Genomic DNA, 21,601 nt, shown 5'->3' on the forward strand with positions numbered 1-21,601 from the left:
ACTGGACTTGACGAGGACTCCCTCTTCTAGAGACGAAACGAGCGAAAGCAGCAAACAACTTTTCAGTAGTTAAGTCGGATGTAGGCTCTAGATGGATGGCCTTTGTAGAAAAACAAACGAAAACCAACACATACCCTTTTGAAATGAGACAAGCTCTTCCGGTATAATTTTTTATATCAAACGGGCTGGCGTAGTCCATTCCTGTGTAAGTGAACGGACGGGAAAAGGACACTCGCTCTTTTGGAAAACTTTCCATCATCTGGACTTGCAATCTCTTTTTGTGGATAACGCAGACCTTGCAGGAGTTAACCACTGCCTTCACCAAGTTCTTTATTCTCGGAACCCAGTATCTGGACCGGGTGAGACGCACCACTAACTGGTTACCAGCATGTAATGAAATGAGATGCGTGAATTTTACCAGAAGCCGCGAGAGTGCACATTCGTACGGCAGGATTATCGGATGTCGTTCATCATACCGCAAACTGTCGGAGGCCGTTATGCGGCCGCATGCCCTGATTAGCCCTTTCTTATCTAGAAAGGGGTTAAGGGAGAGAACAGAACTTGCCGCGGGCACAGGACGCTTCTGACTCAAGCAGCGGTATTCTTCAGAAAAATACCTGCGCTGAGTGCAAATTGTCATGAGTTCTTCCGCGGCGGCAACGTCCTGGGCCTCTAGACGGACCCCGGAAAGCGGTGATCGTCTTCGACATCGTTGGACAAATCGATGGACATGCGCGACATACGCATACTCACCGCAAAACTATCTAAATTGGAAAAGCGATCTAGGAAATCTTCTGTCGGCATAGACGCCACATGGACTTTAACGGCACGCTTTTCGATCTCAGTCACCGGCAGGTCGGTTCCCTGGCTAGGCCAAAGATCGCGTGGACGGGTTATCCACCAGCTCTTTAAGGGGAACTCCTCGACTAGCCAAATCAGCTGGATTATGTTCGGATTGAACGTGCGACCAATTGACCGCCTCAGTGGACTCGGTGATCTTCGTCACCCTGTTGGCAACGAACGTTGTCCAATGGCACGCTGGTTTGGCTAACCATGCTAGCACAATCATGGAATCGGTCCAACAATGGAATTTTGAGGTCATCCTCGGCATATTAGGAAGAATGGCTTCGGCCATCTCGGACAAAAGGAGAGCCCCACATAACTCCAGCCTGGGAAGGGACACCGTTTTGACTGGCGCCACACGCGTCTTGGCCGTGAGCACCATCGTCTTATGGCCCATATTGCCTTTTGCGAGGCGTCACAGAATCCGTGATGCTCTACGCGGAACTCTGGGCGGAAGGAAACCCATCTGGGTATTCTGACCTGGTCTAGGACCTAATAGCTCTGGAGAAAGCTGTTCCACCTTTGGCACAGCTCAATTGGAAGTTTATCGTCCCAGCCTAGATTCTGAAGCCAAATCTCTTGCATCAAGATTTTGGCACACACAACAAATGGAGCGAGCCAGCCTGCTGGATCAAACAGCTTGGCAATTTGGGAAAGGACTTGGCGTTTCGTGTGGGAGATTTCCGTTGCTAAATCTGGTGGGACGACAAAGAACTCATCGGACGTCGCCTTCCATCGTACGCCGAGAGTTTTGGCTGTGCTCTCAGTGTCGATCTCGAGGAAGTCGGTTGTCAAAAGATGATCGCTTTGGATATGAGCTAATATTTCTTTGTGGTTGGAGGTCCATTTTCTCAATGGAAACCCCGCGGAATCTAGAGCACTTTGTAGCTCGCGAACAATGAACTTAGCGTCCTTGGCAGAGTCAGCTCCCGAAAGGACATCGTCTACATACATATGATTTCGAATGACGTTGCTCGCTCTTGGATGGCTGAGCTGCACGTCAGTTGCAGGACTCGAATGGCCAGGAATGGCCCGCAATTGACTCCAAAAGTTACCGTCTGTAATTCGAAATCTCGAATGTGCCCCTCGCTGTTGCGGAATAAGATGCGCTGGAACGGGGAATGCTTCGGATCTACCCATATCTGCCGATACATTTTCTCGATATCGGCACTGTAGACGTATCGGAAACATCGCCACTTCAGGATCTGGATAGTTAGATCGAACTGTAAGACTGGGCCAGCATGAAGGATATCATTTAAACTGACCCCATTCTCTGAAGGGCTAGAGGCATTGAAAACCACACGTAACTTGGTGGTTGTACTTTCCGGCTTGAGCACGGCAGGATGCGGAAGGTAATAACTGGCAGAATTATGGGTAGGACGGACTTCTTTCATGTGATGGAGGTCAATATACTTCTAAATCACGGAGTCGTATTTGGCTTTCAGCTGACTGTCCCTCTTTAGGCGTTGCTCGGTTCTTAGGAACTGCGACAACGCGGAGGATCTGGAGTGACCGAGGGCGAATTTTACGTTTTGGGGATCACGAAACGGAAGACTTACGACATACCTGCCGTTATCGTCTCTCGTAGTCGTTCGGAGAAAATATTCCTCACATGTCAAATCGGAATTTTTTGTCACTTTTACTGGCAGATCCTCTACCTCCCAAAATTTGGTGAGAAGCCTATCCAGGGACGTGTCAACCGTGTAAGAGATTCGTGTGGAAAAAACGGAAATCTGATTTTCCCTTGGAGCAGGAACGGGTCCTGTTAGGATCCATCCGAAAAAGGTTTCTTGACCGAGGAGAGAGCCACAAATGTTCGGCCGGGTGCCGCTTAGGAGAATGGATGGCAGTACGTCGGCCTCGACCAGTATATGTATCTGTGCGCTCTCGTAGAACTTTGGATCCGCTAGTGACAGTTCGGGAAGATCCCGTAGAAACTGTTGCGGAATCTGAAAAGCTTTACTTATATTATCCGGCTCGAAGGACCAAAATGTACGCCGGGGGGTAGCGGGGTACGTCGGCGCTGGTAGAATGGCGTGGGAGGCGACGCTGGGCTTCGGCGGTTTGCTGCTGGTGCGGCGGAAAGCGTCTAAGCTGAAGGGAGAAAACCACTCGAAACGCGAATTGCCCCTTGACCGAAAAGAAGTACGCGATAAGGTTCACTTGTATAATAGGCGGGGGTACGACCGAGGTTTATTCAATATGAATTCCAAAATAGAACAACTTAAGTCTAAGCTCCGCTCTGCGCTCCAAAGCGCAGCGGAGACTTCACGGAGGGGAGCTGGGAACAGCGCAGGAAAGCGGGAGCGCGAGTAGTTGGGAAACGCGCATTCTCGAACAATAAGCATATTAATGGCCCCCGCCCCTTACTAATTAGCATATTAATGACCCCCGCCTCCTCATTAATGTATGCGGGTTCTGGGACAATTAGCATAATCCATAAATTATCTGATTTTAAAAGGTTAGATGTCATAAAAATGTCACGATCATATCCATAAAGAGTATACTAAATTACCCCCCAACCTCATTATCAGCAATTAAAATTCAGCAGGTCTTGCTGTACACGGGAGAAAGGTGAGCATACTAATTCTTACTAAAAACAACATTCAGATTATTATGGATATGACTCAGAATTCAAGTGAACTTCCAAGTTTGATAAGTTATTTGTGATAGGTTCTCCATTTAGTGTAAATCCAATTATGGCAAATCTTGGTTTTTCGCGGTTAGCCGACAATTTCACATTTCAGCTGTGTTGACTCGTATACCCCAATTTGGGGTTAACATATAAACCCCAACTCTGGAATGCGATTGGTAGGTTTACACAACTTTTAATAATATCTACATCTTAATTATTGTAAAATCGCTCAGAGTTACATGGGGAATTTTCCAGGTTTTATTCGTAAATTCCAGTTTAAAAGTTTGTTCATTTCTGGTTTCTTCAAGATTCACCAAGATTCTTAGTAAGCATCAACACTAGTTCGTGTTTACAATTTAAAAAAACTTTTTTATAATCCTCAGCCAATCCCAACAAATTTTTTAATGGTACAGAAAAATTTTAAGTGGGGATTTCATATCCACTGCTCCATCCAGAATTTAATAGGTTTGAAGATTATCAAGAGATATACAATTTTTTAGGGTAGTAGTCATACCGACATAGACTTGACACGTTGGACACGTTGTATTTGGTTGTTACCTAGCAGTATTTTGATGGTTATTTTCTTTTTAGTCTTGTTTTTGGATGGTTACTTTTTGTATAGTACCTGTACAGTACTTGATTTTGGATGGTTACTATCTGTATAGTATCTGTTAAGTACTTGGTTTTAGATGGTAACTAAATGTTAACAAGTATTATGAGTTGCTATAGTCTCTTATTAAGAATTATCAAAGTACACAAGTTAAAGTTTCTAAGATGTGTTAGCCAAACACACTTGCAATGAACTATCATTACCTGACCGTAAATAATAAAATACTTCCCCTTCATTTGTACCTGTAGTTTTAATTACAGTCAGAAACAAAATTTGTAGGATCATTCAATATTTTTTTATATATTTTATTATTGTAAACATATTTCATTAAATTCATAATAAATTATATTTTATGTATATTTGTATATAATTAATATTCTTACTCCATCCCTCTGTAAGAAACATGTGGGTTATTAATCTTCTTTCCAAACGCAGATTTTCGCTTGGTTCCCATAGATAGATGTAAAATAGTTCTCACAATGTAATCTTTCTCAGATGTTGAATTATTTTTAAAGCATTTATTTGTTCCATCCCATAATAACATTGTAATATATTTCGAAAGCCTCATTAGTTAGCACAGGAGCGTCTTTCAATTTAATTTCTGCTTCAAGTTTATGATAGAGGTGTTGGGACCTGGTAATATCGGTTTTTGTTGTCAACTATTTTTCTAGTTCTAGTTTTCTAATTCTATTCTATTTGTATACTATTTGTATGAGCAAGGCATCATTGTATAAGATTCTGAATAAGTTTAATAAACTCTTTAATTACAATACTTATCTGGTTTTCGTGATTCATGACGGCGGTTGAGCTGTTTGGACTTTGATTACTAGCTGTTGTTAACTGTTATGAGCTATTATTAGATAGTTACAATCTGCTTGGTAGATGTCTATTAGTTACTTACTAGTTTTTATTAGCTGTTTACTATATGTTTATTAGATGTATACAAGTTGTTTAGTATCTGGTTTCTATATGTTTAGTAGAGTTGTTTAGTAGCTGTTTAGTATCTGGTTTATATATGTTTAGTAGATGTATACAAGTTGTTTACTAGCTGTTTAGTATCTGGTTTATATATGTTTAGTATCTGATTACGTGATGTTTACTAATTATTATTAGCTGATTACTAGTTGTTATTAACGTCTACGAGCTTTTATAGTCTTTTGTTAAGAATGATCAAAAATTCTTGATCACTAGACGACTTTCGATGTGAAGCAAAAACTTACACTCTGATTTTCAATGTGTTTGCTATGTACGTGAGAAAGAATGCAAAGCCAAAATATCTCAAGATTGATATATAAATCTTAGAGGAACATGTCCGATTATGTTGGGGGAAGATGTATCCTGTGATTGTAAAACTAATTAAGAAATAAATTGTTCACAAGCTGACTAAAAGCTGTGTAGAAGCTGTTTTGATAAACAATTTTGATTCATAATGACAGATATTAAGAATATATAATAATATCATCCACTTTAACTAGTATATTGTTAAAATAAAACATTTCCATTTTTCATGTTCTTTCATCTTATGTAGGTATAGTAAATGTAATCTTAACTACGATAGCTAGCCTTAGATCCCATAACTATAGTTATTAGCTACTATAAAATTTCTAGAAAGAACAAAATATATGAATGTCAAAAAACGATTTAAAACTAACTATAATTGGGAAAGTAATTGAAATCGCTCCGGCGAAGTACAGTAAAAAACAAAAAACACTGTGATTATCCCATTTTCTATCACCATAACAAATGTGTATACCCACACCTAAATGACCAATTGTATCCTTTGTCCAAAAATGTCTGTGACTTTCACTTATAAATTTGTCACCGATAATTTAAATCCCATTAAGCAAACCACCCATTGCTAACCGTACGATAACCCCAGAGTCAACTTGGTTACCTACAACAAACATAGGTGGTGGTGTAAAGGATTGCTAAAATGCCTCGACTCAGGCGCAAAGGTCATAAAAAATGATCATAAAAATATAATTAGGAAAGTATTTTTTATTTCCGAACCATTTATAACTGTTACCAACAACACAAATAGTTATGTTACGAAGGACTTGCTTAAATGCCTCGACGCTTGCGCAAAGGTCAAGGTATTGGAAAAAAATTCATGGAATTTTATCCCTTCATAAAAGAGGTCATAAAATATATAATTAGGAAAGTATTTTTTATTTGCGAACAATTTATAAATGTTACCAACAACACAAATAGTTGTTACTAAGGATTGCTAAAATACCTTGATGCAGGCGCAAAGGTCAAGGTAATGGAAAACTTCATGGAATATTATCCCTTGACCAAAAACGAAAATTTCTTCTATTTGGATAATAAAAAAATAATTCAACAATTTGATTTTTCCATCAAAATGCTTGATAAATCTAGTTGTTTGATATTCTCTAACTAATTGAGTAATGAGTTTTCATGTGCCTTTTTAATTTACCAAAAACAGTATTAGTCTTCTCTCATAAAATTGATCTTTTGGATCCCTCTAATTCTCCACCGGTGAAATATATGTTCCTCATATTTAATAATGATGGTTTGTCTTAGATGGGTACTTGTAATTCATATTTAAGATATTTCCATCCTTCTCTAACTAGTATTCTTTTATCCATCATGTAAACAGGTTTAGAATTGTATTGCATGCTTCAACCCCTAGCCACACCCACCACTGTAACAGATTTGACTTTTCCAATGGCTGCCCCAGCTACCTAAACTATACATTTCTTTTAGTTTTCTCTTTTCCTTTCTAAGCAATGTACACAATTTTTAAACTGGTTCTGACCTCCCTCTTTAATGGCATCCTCTACTTTATTTTCGTTATATTTCTGATCTTTTCCTAACAGTAGGTTGTTAAACTTGTATCATTTTATGGGATTATTGAGCACCCGAAATCCCAGATATTAACTCATAACATGTGACTAGCAGAATATAGTTAAAGATATAAAACTCTAAAAAGACAAGATTTACCTACAATTCAATTTGCTATCTACAATCCCTGGAGAAGAGTTTAGTATTTGCAGTTTAATTTTCTAATTTATTGATTTCACAGATTCCCGCTGGTGAATTTTATTTTATTCTTTCATTTTATTCTTAGAATTAAATTATTAAAAATTATTAAGCCAACAGAGATAATAATGTTTTTGTGATAATATCCCATGAATAATACATAATTCTTATTTGTATATTTTCTAAATCATTTATTTCAGAAAATAATTCATTAATCGCATTCAAATAATATTCATAATATATCTTACAATATTTTAGATTGATCAATAGAGTTTCCCAATTATTAATATTAAATGATATTGCAACATATCTATTTTTAAGATTAAATATTAAGATAGGGTCGTTCTCGCGAGACATAGCGCTGACCAACTCACATTGGTCTGCCTCACCATTAAATTTAAGACATTCTAAGTCTGATATTGAATCCCTTATACGAAAAATCATCTCCTTAACTTCCAGTAGCAGTCGTGATAGCGGATTATTTTCGATTTCCGCATCGTAAAGATCAATTTGTTGTTGATACTTCGTTGTCTCCATCGTCAGCTCGGTGATTCGATTTTCCACGTTTTCAATATCAAAGAGATGGGAATCGATATTGTCTTCGCTCTGCAAATCCACCAAGCACCATTTCAGGACGTCCAACTCTTCTATAGTATCATAATAGATACTACCGAATTCCTGTCGCGACTCTTTGGAAACCTTTAAAATTTCCTTAAAGATTCCTATCTCAATCAACAAATCTTCATTTATTTTAAAGTCACAGTGGTTGATTTGGTTGTTGATTTCAGTCATCTTTTGTCTTTCGATTCAAATTGTGTACTGTTTTAGGTTTTGTAATTTCATCAACCAGGAAAAGACAGAACGTAGAATCGAGCAGGTACTTTATATCCAAGGATCAAGCCCCCTCCCCAAGAATCAAACCACCGTCCCATGCGATTGGCTTAAGTAAAACCATTCCACACTGTGTCAAAGTGAGAAGAAGAATACATAAGAAACCGGAAATCAAAGGCAAAGTAAGATTGTAGGCCAACATATATCGATATTGGGAACTGTTGTTATATGAGTATGCGTACATTTAATTGTATTTAATATAATAGTTGTTGATAATTATAATTTTATAATGGTCATCATTAAGTAGGAGGAGTGGTACAGAATTTTTATTCTTAATATTTAATCTTAAAAATAGATATGATGCAATATCATTTAATATTAATAATTGGGAAACTCTATTGATAAATCTAAAAAATTGTAAGATATATTATGAATATTATTTGAATGCGATTAATGAATAATTTTCTGAAATAAATAATTTTGAAAATATACAAATAAGAATTATGTATTATTCATGGGATACTATCACAAAAACATTGTTATATCTGTTGGCTTCATAATTTTTAATTGTAGATTGCAAATTGAAGTGTAGGTAAATCTTGTCTTTTTAGAGTCTGATATCTTTAACTATATTCTGCTAGTTATATGTTATGAGTTAATATCTGGGATTTTCTCAATAATCCCATAAAATGATAAAAATTTAACAACCTACTGTTAGGAAAAGATCAGAAATATAACGAAAATAAAGTAGAGGATGCCATTAAAGCGGGAGGTCAGAACCAGTTTAAAAATTGTGTACATTGCTTAGAAAGGAAAAGAGAAAATCAAAAGAAACGTACAGTTTAGGTAGCTGGGGCAGCCATTGGAAAAGTTAAATCTGTTACAGTGGTGGGTGTGGCTAGGGGTTGAAGCACGCAATACAATTCTAAACCTGTTTACATGATGGATAAAAGGATATTAGTTAGAGAAGGATGTAAGTATCTTAAATATGAATTACAAGTACCCATCTATGACAAACCATCATTATTAAATATGAGGAACATATATTTCACCGGTGGAGAATTAGAGGGATCCAAAAGATCAATTTTATGAGAGAAGACTAATACTGTTTTTGGTAAATTAAAAAGGCAAATGAAAACTTATTAGTTTAGATTTATAAAGCATTTTGATGGAAAAATTTTTTTATTATCGGTCGGGAATAAGGCCATACCTGGGCGGACGCTCCTCCGCCTGGTGACGGGAAAGCTCGGGAACAATGGGTTCCGGAATAGGCCTTGGTACACTGCGATATACCAGTCCGCCTCTTCCTTCATCCTCTCGTGGGTCGCCATCCATGCTTCATAGTTTAGCGTGTTTTGCTCCTGGCGATCTACCAGCGCGAGCAACCTATCCTCGTTTACCGGACGTTTCGATAGAACCCTCCGGAGCTGAAACGCAGTGGTCCTCAGCGCGTCTATTAGTGGGAGTTCCTCCCAATACTGATGCTCTGCTTCTTCCTGCAGCGCTTCCACCTGTTGGCGTGCCCATTATTCTGTCGGGTAGGGCTCTCGGCCCACTCGCGTCTTTGCTCGCTCAGGCGAGCGCGCATTTCAGTGATGTCGCTAGGAATTTCGGTCATCCTTCTGCTGTGATGTCTTCTGGTGTTCTGCTTGGGTTATCAAGCAGCAAACAGCTCTTTAAATACTGTTAGTGCTGGCAAGAAATTTATGACTAACCGTTGTATTAGTTTTGAGAGTGTTATTCCACTTAAATTTAAAATTTTGTTGTTCCAATCTTCCAAGGATTTTTTATTGTTTGTGCTTACTTTTGCACCTTCGCTGTGGACTTTTTCGGAACCCTTGTAACATAACTATTTGTGTTGTTGGTAACAGTTATAAATGGTTCGCAAATAAAAAATACTTTCCTTATTATATTTTTTATGACCTTTTTTATGAAGGGATAATATTCCATGAATTTTTTCCATTACCTTGACCTTTGCGCCTGCGTCGAGACATTTTAGCAATCCTTTACACCATAACCTGTGTTTATTGTAGGTAACCAACTTGACTCTGGGGTTATGGCACGGTTAGCAATGGGTGGTTTGCTTAATGGGATTTAAATTATCGATGACAAATTTATAAGTGAAAGTCACAGACATTTTGGACAAAGGATATGGTTTTTTTGTTTTTACTGTATTACGGCGGAGCGATTTCAATTACTTCTATTTGTGTTGCTGGTAACAGTTATAAATGGTTCGCAAATAATAAATACTTTCCTTATTATATTTTTTATGACCTCTTTTTGAAGGGATTAATATTCCATGAATTTTTTCCATTACCTTGACCTTTGCGCCTGCGTCGAGGCATTTTAGCAATCCTTTACACCACCACCTGTGTTTATTGTATGTAACCAACTTGACTCTGGGGTTATGGAACGGTTAGCAATGGGTGGTTTGCTTAATGGGATTTAAATTATCGGTGACAAATTTATAAGTGCAAGTCACAGACATTTTGGACAAAGGATACAATTGGTCATTAAGGTGTGTGTATACTCATTTGTTATGGTGATAGAAAATGGGATAATCACAGTGTTTTTTGTTTTTTACTGTATTACGCCGGAGCGATTTCAATTACTTTCCCAATTATAGTTAGTTTTAAAACGTTTTTTGACATTCATATATTTTGTTCTTTCTAGACATTTAATTGTAGCTAATAACAATAGTTATGGGATGTAAGGCTAGCTATCGTAGTTAAGATTACATTTATTATATTTACATAAGATGAAAGAACATGAAAAATGGAAATGTTTTATTTTAACAATATACTAATTAAAGTGGATGATAGTATTATATATTCTTAATATCTGTCATCTACACAGCTTTTAGACAACTTGTGAACAATTTATTTTTTAATTAGTTTTACAATCACAGGATACATCTTCCCCCAACATAATCGGACATGTTCCTCTAATAAACAGCTAGTAAACAACTTGTATACATCTAGTAAACAACTTGTATACATCTATTAAACATATAGAAACCAGATACTAAACAACTTGTATACATCTACTAAATATATAGTAACCAGCTAATCAGTATTGTAATTAAAGAGCTTTTTAAACTTATTCAGAATCTTAGACAATGATGCCTTACTCATACAAATAGTATACAAATAGAATAGAATTAGAAAACTAGAACTAGAACAAGGAAGAACGCTATAGTCGAGTACCTCGACTATCAGATACCCGTTACTCAGCTAAATGGAGATATGCAAGCAGCAAAGCGAGATTAAAATGCGCCACCTACTGGCGGTATACAGATTTAAGCGTTATGGGCGTTAGAGTGAGCGTGGCAAATTTGTTGGATCAATCGATAGGTATCGACCAGACCAATACATTTCAGTTAAAATTTTTTATCTAGCATGAAAATTGTGGGCGTCACAGGTTTTTGCGGTTTGTGGGCGTTGAAGTGGGCGTGGCAAACTTTTTTTTAAGTCAATCGATAGGTAATGACGAGACGAATACATTTCAGTTAAAATTTTTTATCTAGCATACAAATTGTGGGCGTCACAGGTTTTCGCGGTTTGTGGGCGTTAAAGTGGGCGTGGCAAACTTTTTTTTAGGTCAATCGATAGGTATTGATGAGAACATTACATTTCAGTTAAAATTTTTATTCTAGCATCAAAACTGTAGGAGCCACAGTTTTGGGCGGTTTGTGGGCTTTAGAGTGGGCGTGGCAGTCTACTGAAACAAACTTGCGCTGCGTAAGAAGCTCAGGAATCTGCACGCCAAATCTCAATAGCCTAGCTCTCATAGTTTCCGAGATCTCAGCGTTCATCCGGACAGACGGACAGACGGACATGGCTAGATCGACTCGGCTAGTGATCCTGATCAAGAATATATATACTTTATGGGGTCGGAAACGCTTCCTTCTGCCTGTTACATACTTTCCGACGAATCTAGTATACCCTTTTACTCTACGAGTAACGGGTATAAAAATAGTTGACAACAAGAACCGATATTACCAGGTCCCAACACCTCTATCATAAACTTGAATCAGAAATTAAATTGAAAGACGCTCCTATGCTAACTAATGAGGCTTTTGAAATATATTACAATATTATTATGGGATGGAACAAATGAATGCTTTAAAAATAACATCTGAGAAAGATTACATTGTGAGAACTATTTTACATCTATCTATGGGAACCAACCGAAAATATGCGTTTGGACCGAAGGTTAACAACCCATATATTTCTTACAGAGGGAGGAGTCAGAAAATTAATTATATAAAAATATATATAATATATATTTAATTATGAATTAAATGAAATATGTTTACAAAAATAAAATATTATTAAATGATCCTATAACATTTGTTTCTGACTGAACAAATGCATGGTTTAAGAATACTCCAACATCTGAGAAACATTAAATTGTAAGAATTATTTTACATCTATCTATGGGAACCAAGCGAAAATATGCGTTTGGAACGAAGGTTAACAACCCATTTATTTCTTACAGAGGGAGGAGTCAAAAAATTAAATATTTAAAATATATGTAATATATATTTAGCTATGAATTAAATGATATATGTTTACAATAATAAAATAATATTAAATGATCCTATAAAATTTGTTTTGACTGAACAAATGAATGGTTTAAAAATAATCCAACATCTGAGAAACATTAAATTGTAAGAATTATTTTACATCTATCTATGGGAAGCAATCGAAAATATACGTTTGGAATGAAGGTTAACAACCCATATATTTCTTACAGAGGGAGGAGTCAGAAAATGAAATATTTAAAATATATGTAATATATATTTAGTTATGAATTAAATGAAATATGTTTACAATAATAAAACAAGGAAGAACGCTATAGTCGAGTACCTCGACTATCAGATACCCGTTACTCAAAGGGAAATGGAGATATGCAAGCAGCAAAGCGAGATTAAAATGCGCCACCTACCGGCGGTAGACAGATTTAAGCGTTATGGGCGTTAGAGTGGGCGTGGCAAATTTATTTTTGGATCAATCTATAGGTATTGACGACACCAATACATTTCAGTTAAAATTTTTTATCTAGCATGAAAATTGTGGGCGTCACAGGTTTTCGCGGTTTGTGGGCGTTTAAGTGGGCGTGGCAACTTTTTTTTAGGTCAATCGATAGGTATTGATGAGAACAATACATTTCAGTTAAAATTTTCTATCTAGCATCAAAACTGTAGGAGTTACAGTTTTGGGTGGTTTGTGGGCGTTAGAGTGGGCGTGGCAGTCTACTGAAACAAACTTGCGCTGCGTAAGAAGATCACGAATCTGTACGCCAAATCTCATAGTTTCCGAGATCTCAGCGTTCATCCGGACAGACAGACGGACAGACGGACAGACGGACATGGCTAGATCGACTCGGCTAGTGATCCTGATCAAGAATATATATACTTTATGGGGTCGGAAACGCTTCCTTCTGCCTGTTACATACTTTCCGACGAATCTAGTATACCCTTTTACTCTACGAGTAACGGGTATAATAATATTAAATGATCCTATAAAATTTGTTTCTGACTGAACAAATGAACTGTTTAAGAATAATCCAACATCTGAGAAACATTAAATTGTAAGAATTATTTTACATCTATCTATGTGAAGCAAGCGAAAATATACGTTTGGAATGAAGGTTAACAACCCATATATTTCTTACAAAGGGAGGAGTCAGAAAATTAAATATTTAAAATATATGTAATATATATTTAGTTATGAATTAAATGAAATATGTTTACAATACTAAAATAAACAAAATAATATAAAATTGATGACTGAACAAATGAATGCTTTAAAAATAATTCAACATCTGAGAAATATTAAATTGTGAGAACAATTTTACATCTATCTATGGGAACCAAGCGAAAATATGCGTTTGGAACGAAGGTTAACAACCCATAAAATTCTTACAGAAGGAGGAGTCAGAAAATTAATTATATAAAAATATATATAATATATATTTAATTATGAATTAAATGAAATATGTTTACAATAATAAAATAAATAAAATAAACTGTAATTAAAACTACAAGTACGGATGAAGGGAAAGTATTTTGTTCAATGAGGTACGTCGGCTACTTGCGAGTTGGTGCACGGTCGGAACATCATCCCTTATCAATGGTCTTGAGATGTATGATCTTATCAGACGGCATGCTCCTTAGGTCTTGGGCATGTGACTTTAATGATGGTCAGGTTTTTTATAGTGCACGGTAAGTTGGTTTGTATGCTTTGATAATTCTTCACCAGAAACTATAACAACTCATAACACTTGTTAGCAGTTAGTTACCATCTAAAACCAAGTACTTTACAGATACTATACAAAAAGTAATCATCCAAAAGCAAGTACTTTACAGGTACCATACACAAAGTAACCATCCCAAAAACCAGACTAAAGAGAAAGTAAGCATTAAAATAATGCTAGGTAACAACTAAATACAACGTGTCCAATGTGTCAAGTCCATGTCCATCAATATGAGTACTACCCTAAAAAAAAAATATATATATATATACATATAAATTTATTGGGATTTGCTGAGGATTATAAAAAAATTTTGTTAAATTGTAAACATGAACTATTGTTGATGCTAACTAAGAATCTTGGTGATGTGTTTGAACAAACTAGAAATGAACAAACTCTTAAGTTGGAAATGACGAATATAACCTGGAAAATTCCCCATGTAACTCCGAGCGATTTTGCAAAAATTAAGATGTACGATATTATTAAAAGTGGTGTAAGCCTACCAATCGCATTCCGGAGTTGGGATTCATATGTTAACCCCAAATTGGGGTATGGAAGTCAACACAGCTGGAATGTGAAATTGTCGGCTAACCGCGAAAAACCAAGATTTGCCATAATTGGATTTACACTAAATGGAAAACTTATCACAAATAACTTATCAAACTTGAAAGTTCACTTGAATTCTGAGTCATATCCATATGATAATCTGAATGTTGATTTTAGTAAGAATCAGTATGCTCACCTATATGAAATGTATACAAGATTTCAATCTAGTTACTATAATCGTGAATCACAACCATTTTTGACCCCAAATTAATTTAAATTGTAGGCCCCTATTTTATTGTTGTGGTTGATCTTTCATATCAAAACGAATCAGTGAAAACTGGTCCTATTGATGTGAGAATTTCAATAGAACTGAAGACACCAAGTCATGAAAATACCCAAGCTGACTGTCTCCTAAAACATGACCGTTTAGTTGAATACCCATTAAACGGACTAGTACAACGAGTCGTTTAACATTAGAAAAATGTTGAAAGATACTGTTTCGATTGATGTTCAAGGTTTCTTTGATAATAATAATAATTTTATTTTAAAGAAAATTGGAATTGTATTCGAAAAAGATCCAAACTTGAATAATAGTATTTTATTTATTTAACCACCATATGATTTTACTTTGCTAAATACAAAATCTCGAAAGACTGCAATTTGGTTAACCAATACACATCACAAAATTTTTTGGAACGATGGAGAGAACAGTTTTCCACAAACTCGAAAGTATCTAAGGACAATTACAAACGGAAAACAAATTATTTGTAAAGGTGTGGAAAAGAAACGATTTCTACAGAAGCTTTTTGGGAGTCGTCAGCTCATTAATATCGAGGAAATGGGCTGTCCGTCATTAAACAGGTTTAAAGGAAATCGGTTTCCCTATTGTGAAACACACCTTAAGGGCGGGGTTTGTGCTCTAAACAATGCATACATTATTTTTACATTTTTTAAAAGTAGCTCCAAAACAATAAAATAATTGTTATACATCATTTTAAAGTTGAGACTAGACGTGTAAAGACCTACAAGAAAATAAAATTAACAAAATGAAATTTCACGAGGAAATTGACCAATTTATTGAACAATTTAAAGGAGAGATAATTGGTCAGCATTTTCAATATCTTCTAAAGACAAAATCTATGTTCATGAATCGAGGTGGACATGATCTCAAAACTACGAATTATGGTGAACACTTTACATTTTGTAATCCAGAAATGACGTCGGAAACGTGCGCCTGCTTCTTCTATGCAAATCGCCGGAATCAAAGCAGAAAATTAATTTCTATATATAACAAAAATGTTTGCAATACCAAAATAAATGAATAAATGTATTATTATGCTACAAAATATACTTCTGACTTTTTATTTCGAGCTAAAATTACAGGTACGGAGAATGGAAAATATTTCCTTGACTGAGATATGTCGGCTACTTGCGAGTTGTTGCGCGGTCGTGATTTCAACCCCTATTATGGGAACGTATTAGAGCTAGCAGTCAGCCGTGAGGTCGTTGGCGTGAGCCCCATGATCTTGTCAATGGGCGTGCGCCTTCAGACTTGTGCATGTGTCCCTTTTATTCCGGTCAGGTAAAAGACAGGTGCGAATGTTCGGGTAGCTCTAGCTTGAATCCCTTTTATGATATGTTTATCACCCGTTTGTAGAAAGGAGAGATCTTGGAAAAATTTACCAGTTAAACGTTCCTGGGGCGGAAACAAAATGTGTATTTGAAAATATTCGACATCTGAGAATCATTAACTTGTGATATTTATTTTATTGGGGTTCTTTTGATTTCTATACTAGTTTTACAATCAAAGGACACGTTATTCCCCAACATGATCGGATATCTCCCTCTAAGACGACCATCTTTAGATGTTTTGGGTTTGCGACCTTTCTCACGTGCACAGCAACACCTGCTGAATATTAATTGCTGATAATGAGGAAAAGGATACATGATCAATATTGTCACATGGGGATGTGGGGAAAGTGTGCGACCCTTCTCCCGTGTACAGCAACACCTGCTGAATATTAATTGCTGATAATGAGGCAAAAAGGTCACGTGATCAGTATTGTCACATGGTGGTGTGGGGTTGGGGGGCAATTTAGTATACTCTTTATGGATATGATCGTGACATTTTTATGACATCTAAACCTTTTAAAATCAGATAATTTATGGATTATGAATACAGTCAAACTCAAAAGCTTACAAAATATAATGAATATGGTAGTCGGGCTTTAGCGTTATGGGTGTTCGTGTTCACTCTAACGAACGATGTACCCTGCTAAAATAACCTTGCGCTGCTCAAGAGTCTACATGCCATATCTTAAATGGCTAGCTTTCATTGCTTCGGAGATCTCAGGGTTCATATGGTCGGACAGACGGAAATGGCGAGACCGACTCGGCTAGTGATCTTGATCAAGAATGTATATACTGCAGTCGGAGACTCTTCCTTCTACCTTTTACATACTTTCCGACGAATCTAGTATATCCTTTTACTGTACGAGCAACAAGTACAATAAATAAAATGTTTAAGATATTAAAACAGGAATTTATAAGAATAGAAATGAGCTTCCAACATATAAAAACGGTATCCACAGTAAATGGATATTCAATAATGAAATACTATCATATAATAACTATATTTGATACACGATATACATTTTATGAAATAGATTGGTTAGATTCAGATTTACTTATTGGTTATAATCTTTTGAAAAAAAGGAGCTGTAATTTGATACAGCTAAAGGAGTAATTACATATAACGGAAAAGAAGATAAATTAAATTATGACAACGGGAACCAACCTTTCTTTAAAAGAAGAAAACACAATTATTCCATTAAAGGAATCTATATTAAACAAGGAAGAACGCTATAGTCGAGTACCTCGACTATCAGATACCCGTTACTCAGCTAAAAAGGACCAAAGGTAAATGGAGATATGCAAGCAGCAAACCGAATTTGAAATGAGCCACCTACCCGTGATCTCAATATGTGATTATGTTGACGGTAGACAGATTTAAGCGTTATGCGCGTTAGGGTGGGCGTGGCAAATCGATAGGTATTGACGAGAGCAATACATTTCAGTTTAAATTTTGCATCTGGCATGAAAATTGTGGGGCGCTGCGCAAGCTCTTTATAGTTTCCGAGATCTCAGCGTTCATACGGAAAGACGGATGGGTCTCGAAGGCCTTGACTGTTCGATACCCCTTTACTCAGCTAAAGGGAGTGCGGGAGGGATGCAGATATGCCTAAAGCAGCTCTGCTTTTTATACCCTTGCAGAGGGTATATTGATTTCAGTCAGAAGTTTGCAACGCAGTGAAGGAGACGTTTCCGACCCCATAAAGGATATATATTCCTTCTACTAGACGAGTCGATCTAGCCATGTTCGTCTGTCCGTCTGTCCGTCCGTTTCTACGCAAACTAGTCTCTCAGTTTTTGAAGCTATCGGGCTGAAACTTTCCCAAAAGTGTTATTTTTTTTGCAGGTAGTATATAAGTCGGAGCCGGCCGGATCGGACCACTATATCTTATAGCTCCCATAGGAATAATCGGAAAAAAAATTTTTTTTAATTATATCTATAGTGTTTATTAACATATAACCTTCAAAGTTGGAAACATTTTTTAAATAGTTTTGAATTTCGATTTAAATTGTATCAAAATCGGACGACTATATCATATAGCCGCCATAGGAACGATCGGAAAATTGGTGGGAAAATAATATGAAACAAATTATAGTTACGGTCTTTTTTGACATATTATTCTTATACCATTGGGAATATAATTTTTTGTATTTTTAAATTTAATATTTATAACTGCAAGGGTATACAAACTTCGGCATGCCGAAGTTAACTTCCTTTCTTGTTTTAACTAACACACTTAGCCAATAGCGCCACCTATCATCTTCTTCTATAGCGCCACTTAGCATACAGGGCCAACTAGCAGATAGCGTCCCTAGCGGCTTGGTTGCGTATAAGTGAAAACTGCTTATTTGATACAGGTGGTGTGCAATCTCCACTGAATTGCAAAATATTAATTATAGTTGGTTATAACTTTTAATTGAATAGTCCGATTTCAATAATTTTTGGCATATAGGTTGGTATTGATAAAAAGAAAAAACGCTCAATTAAATTAAAAAACTGTAGGAGCTGGACTGATTTTAGTGTTATGGTACGATTGTGGGCGTTAGAGTGAACGTGGCACCCTGCTGAAACAAACTTGCGCTGCGAAGGAAGCCCAAGAATCTGCATGCCAAGTCCCAACCCCTCTAGCTTTTATAGTTTCCGAAATCTCAGCGTTCATACTCGCCCACTCTAACGCCCACAAACCGCCCAAAAACTTTAAAAAATAGTCAATATTAACGCTAACGGAAACTGTCATTGCTAGAGAATTAGAATTTCCAATTAAAGTTCCTTTGCACTTTACGCAGCGTAAGGGCCACGCCCACTCTAATGCCCACAAAAACGCCCAAAACTGTGGCTCATACAGTTTTGTGCTAGAAAATACATTTTAAAGCCGCATGTAGGGTGGCAATCTCGCTTTGCTACTTGTATGTATCCATCTCTCTCTTGCTCCCTTCAACTGAGTATCGGGTATCTGATAGTCGAGGCACTGCACTATACCGTTCTTCTTTGTTTTTGTCTTAGTTCAAGAAAACATTCCTTTACTCTTGCCCTAAACTTAAGAAAAACTGTGTAATCTTTTCTAACAAAAGAAAATCCTTAAATTCAAACAAGACAGAACGATATCTCGACTATTAGATACACTTCACTCAGCTGAAAGGAAAAAGAGGGTAGATGAAGATATGCAAGCAGCAAAGCGAATGCTTACAATATTACACACCCCCGCAATAGCGCCACCTAGCGTAGATTTCCTTATATGCTTATAACTTCTTAATGGATAGTCCGATTTGGACAATTTTTTGGCATGAAGATAGATATTGATAATCAAAACTAAATTGCATTTACACAATTACAAAAATCTAAAATGCGCTGCGTACGAAAGTAATGAAACTATTTTAAAATAATGATGACGGTGTAAAAGCCATTTTGGTCTTAAATAATCCCATTTCGATCTTGACTTCCTTTTAGCTCTTGGGCTTAAAAGAAATTGGGGTCCGGTTTTTTCTGAGCTGTAGTACTAAAAAAAATACAATTTTTTGACCATGTACTTTTTGGATTGTATTTATCTGAATGATTTAATATTTTATTTGGAGTAAGAACTCTGGTTATAAATACAAATACAAAAGTATATCATATGAAACTATAAGTAATTAAGTAGCCATCGAGGGGACACACACAAATGGGACACATCATTAAAAGGTGGCTGAAATCACAAGATGCCTTCGATTTCATTGGTAGGGTCAAAAAATAGTGCTATAAAGTAGTTCCACTAAAAGTTGATCAATTATTACGGCTGCGCAGTTGTTTGTTCGATTTGAATAGTGGCATGGTTTATGTTGTATCTTGAGCCGGACACGAGCTCTGAGGCCGCCTGGAGCACCGCTCTGCCGTCTGTTCGAGAGTCTGCCAAGCAAATATGAGCAGATGAGATACATCGATTTTAGAAACTTAACCTGTGACGAGATGCACCATCATTACCGTAAGCTGAGTCGATTGCTGCCATACGTTTAGGTGATGCACAGATCTGCCAATATAAATAAGTCTTTAAAGTAAGTTCGATTTGGCAGATACCGTGGAATTATTTACCTGACACCCTCGAGGCTAGCCCAGCTCGGAATGCAGGGTGTGTAAACTAAGCTTTTGTGGAACTGCATTCACAAGGATGTACACAGACTCTCTAAACAGCTGAACCGTCGTCATTATTACAATAATTGAGAAGAGAAGAGTGCAGAGGGGATCAGCATATTTGGCACTTGGGCTGATAAGGTCCACATCATAAATTAAAAGTAATAAAATAAAAAAATAACTATTAATAAACTCTTGGTAATCAAGCTAATATAACATATAGTCATATTAACTAAATAGTGCGAAGCTATAAACCTTAGAATGTATTTCAAAGAAATCGTTTTAGCCTACACTCATAAAATTATTTTTCTAATTACTAGATAAACGCCCTAAACATAAAATCGCCCTAGCATTAAGAAAAACCGCCCAAAAATATAAGACAAAATCGTCATAGATAATATGTTTAACGAAAGTATTGATATCATAACCTGTGACGAAAAATAATTTTACATTCGCAAAAATTATAAAAAACACTGTGTGTGTTTTTTTGGTGTTATTATTTTTTTCGAATGGTAAATTATTTTTTGTCACAAATTATGATATCAGAACTTTTGTATGTTAAAGGTGAGGTCGTCACTATTTTCTTAACCTCGTTAAGAGCTGTTTTTGTTTGATATCAGAAGTGTTTTAAAGGGACATTTTATTTTCTATTTATGTATTTATTTATTTAATTAATTTATTAATTTATAAATTTATTAAATTATTAATTTATTAATTTATTAATTTATTAATTTATTAAATTTATTAATTTATTAATTTATTAATTTATTAATTTATTAGATTATAATTTAATTTATTAATTTATTAATTTATTAATTTATTAATTTATTAATTTATTAATTTATTAATTTATTAATTTAATTAATTTATTAATTTATTAATTTATTAATTTATTAATTTATTAATTTATTAATTTATTAATTTATTAATTTATTAATTTATTAATTTAATTAATTTATTAATTATTAATTTATTAATTTATTAATTTATTAATTTATTAATTTATTAATTTATTAATTTATTAATTTATTAATTTATTAATTTATTAATTTATTAATTTATTAATTTATTAAATTTATTAATTATTAATTTATTAATTTATTAATTTATTAATTTATTAATTTATTAATTTATTAAT

General features: G+C 35.6%; 1 protein-coding gene across 1 annotated transcript; it reads right to left on the minus strand.

Annotated features, from left to right (window-relative positions):
• Positions 1–19,906: 19,906 nt before the first annotated feature.
• On the minus strand, positions 19,907–20,623 carry LOC139354528 (proton-coupled zinc antiporter SLC30A8-like). Its single transcript, XM_070998781.1, has 3 exons — positions 20,425–20,623; positions 20,292–20,362; positions 19,907–20,241 (listed from the first exon to the last, which is right to left on the minus strand). The coding sequence occupies exons 1-3, from the start codon at positions 20,490–20,492 to the stop codon at positions 20,126–20,128; spliced, it is 255 nt and encodes an 84-aa protein (XP_070854882.1). The 5' UTR covers positions 20,493–20,623; the 3' UTR covers positions 19,907–20,125.
• Between the last annotated feature and the right edge of the window lie 978 nt (positions 20,624–21,601).

Source organism: Drosophila suzukii, assembly GCF_043229965.1.
Source record: "Drosophila suzukii chromosome 2 unlocalized genomic scaffold, CBGP_Dsuzu_IsoJpt1.0 scf_2c, whole genome shotgun sequence".
Lineage (NCBI taxonomy): Eukaryota > Metazoa > Arthropoda > Insecta > Diptera > Drosophilidae > Drosophila > Drosophila suzukii.

Excerpts from the sequence above, each read along its gene's own strand:
- LOC139354528 (XM_070998781.1), bottom strand. The coding sequence starts at position 20,492 with ATGCAGTTCCACAAAAGCTTAGTTTACACACCCTGCATTCCGAGCTGG. Across the intron at positions 20,363-20,424 it reads GCTAGCCTCGAGGGTGTCAG|ATCTGTGCATCACCTAAACG; the intron begins GTAAATAATTCC and ends TTATATTGGCAG. Across the intron at positions 20,242-20,291 it reads GATGGTGCATCTCGTCACAG|ACTCTCGAACAGACGGCAGA; the intron begins GTTAAGTTTCTA and ends TTTGCTTGGCAG.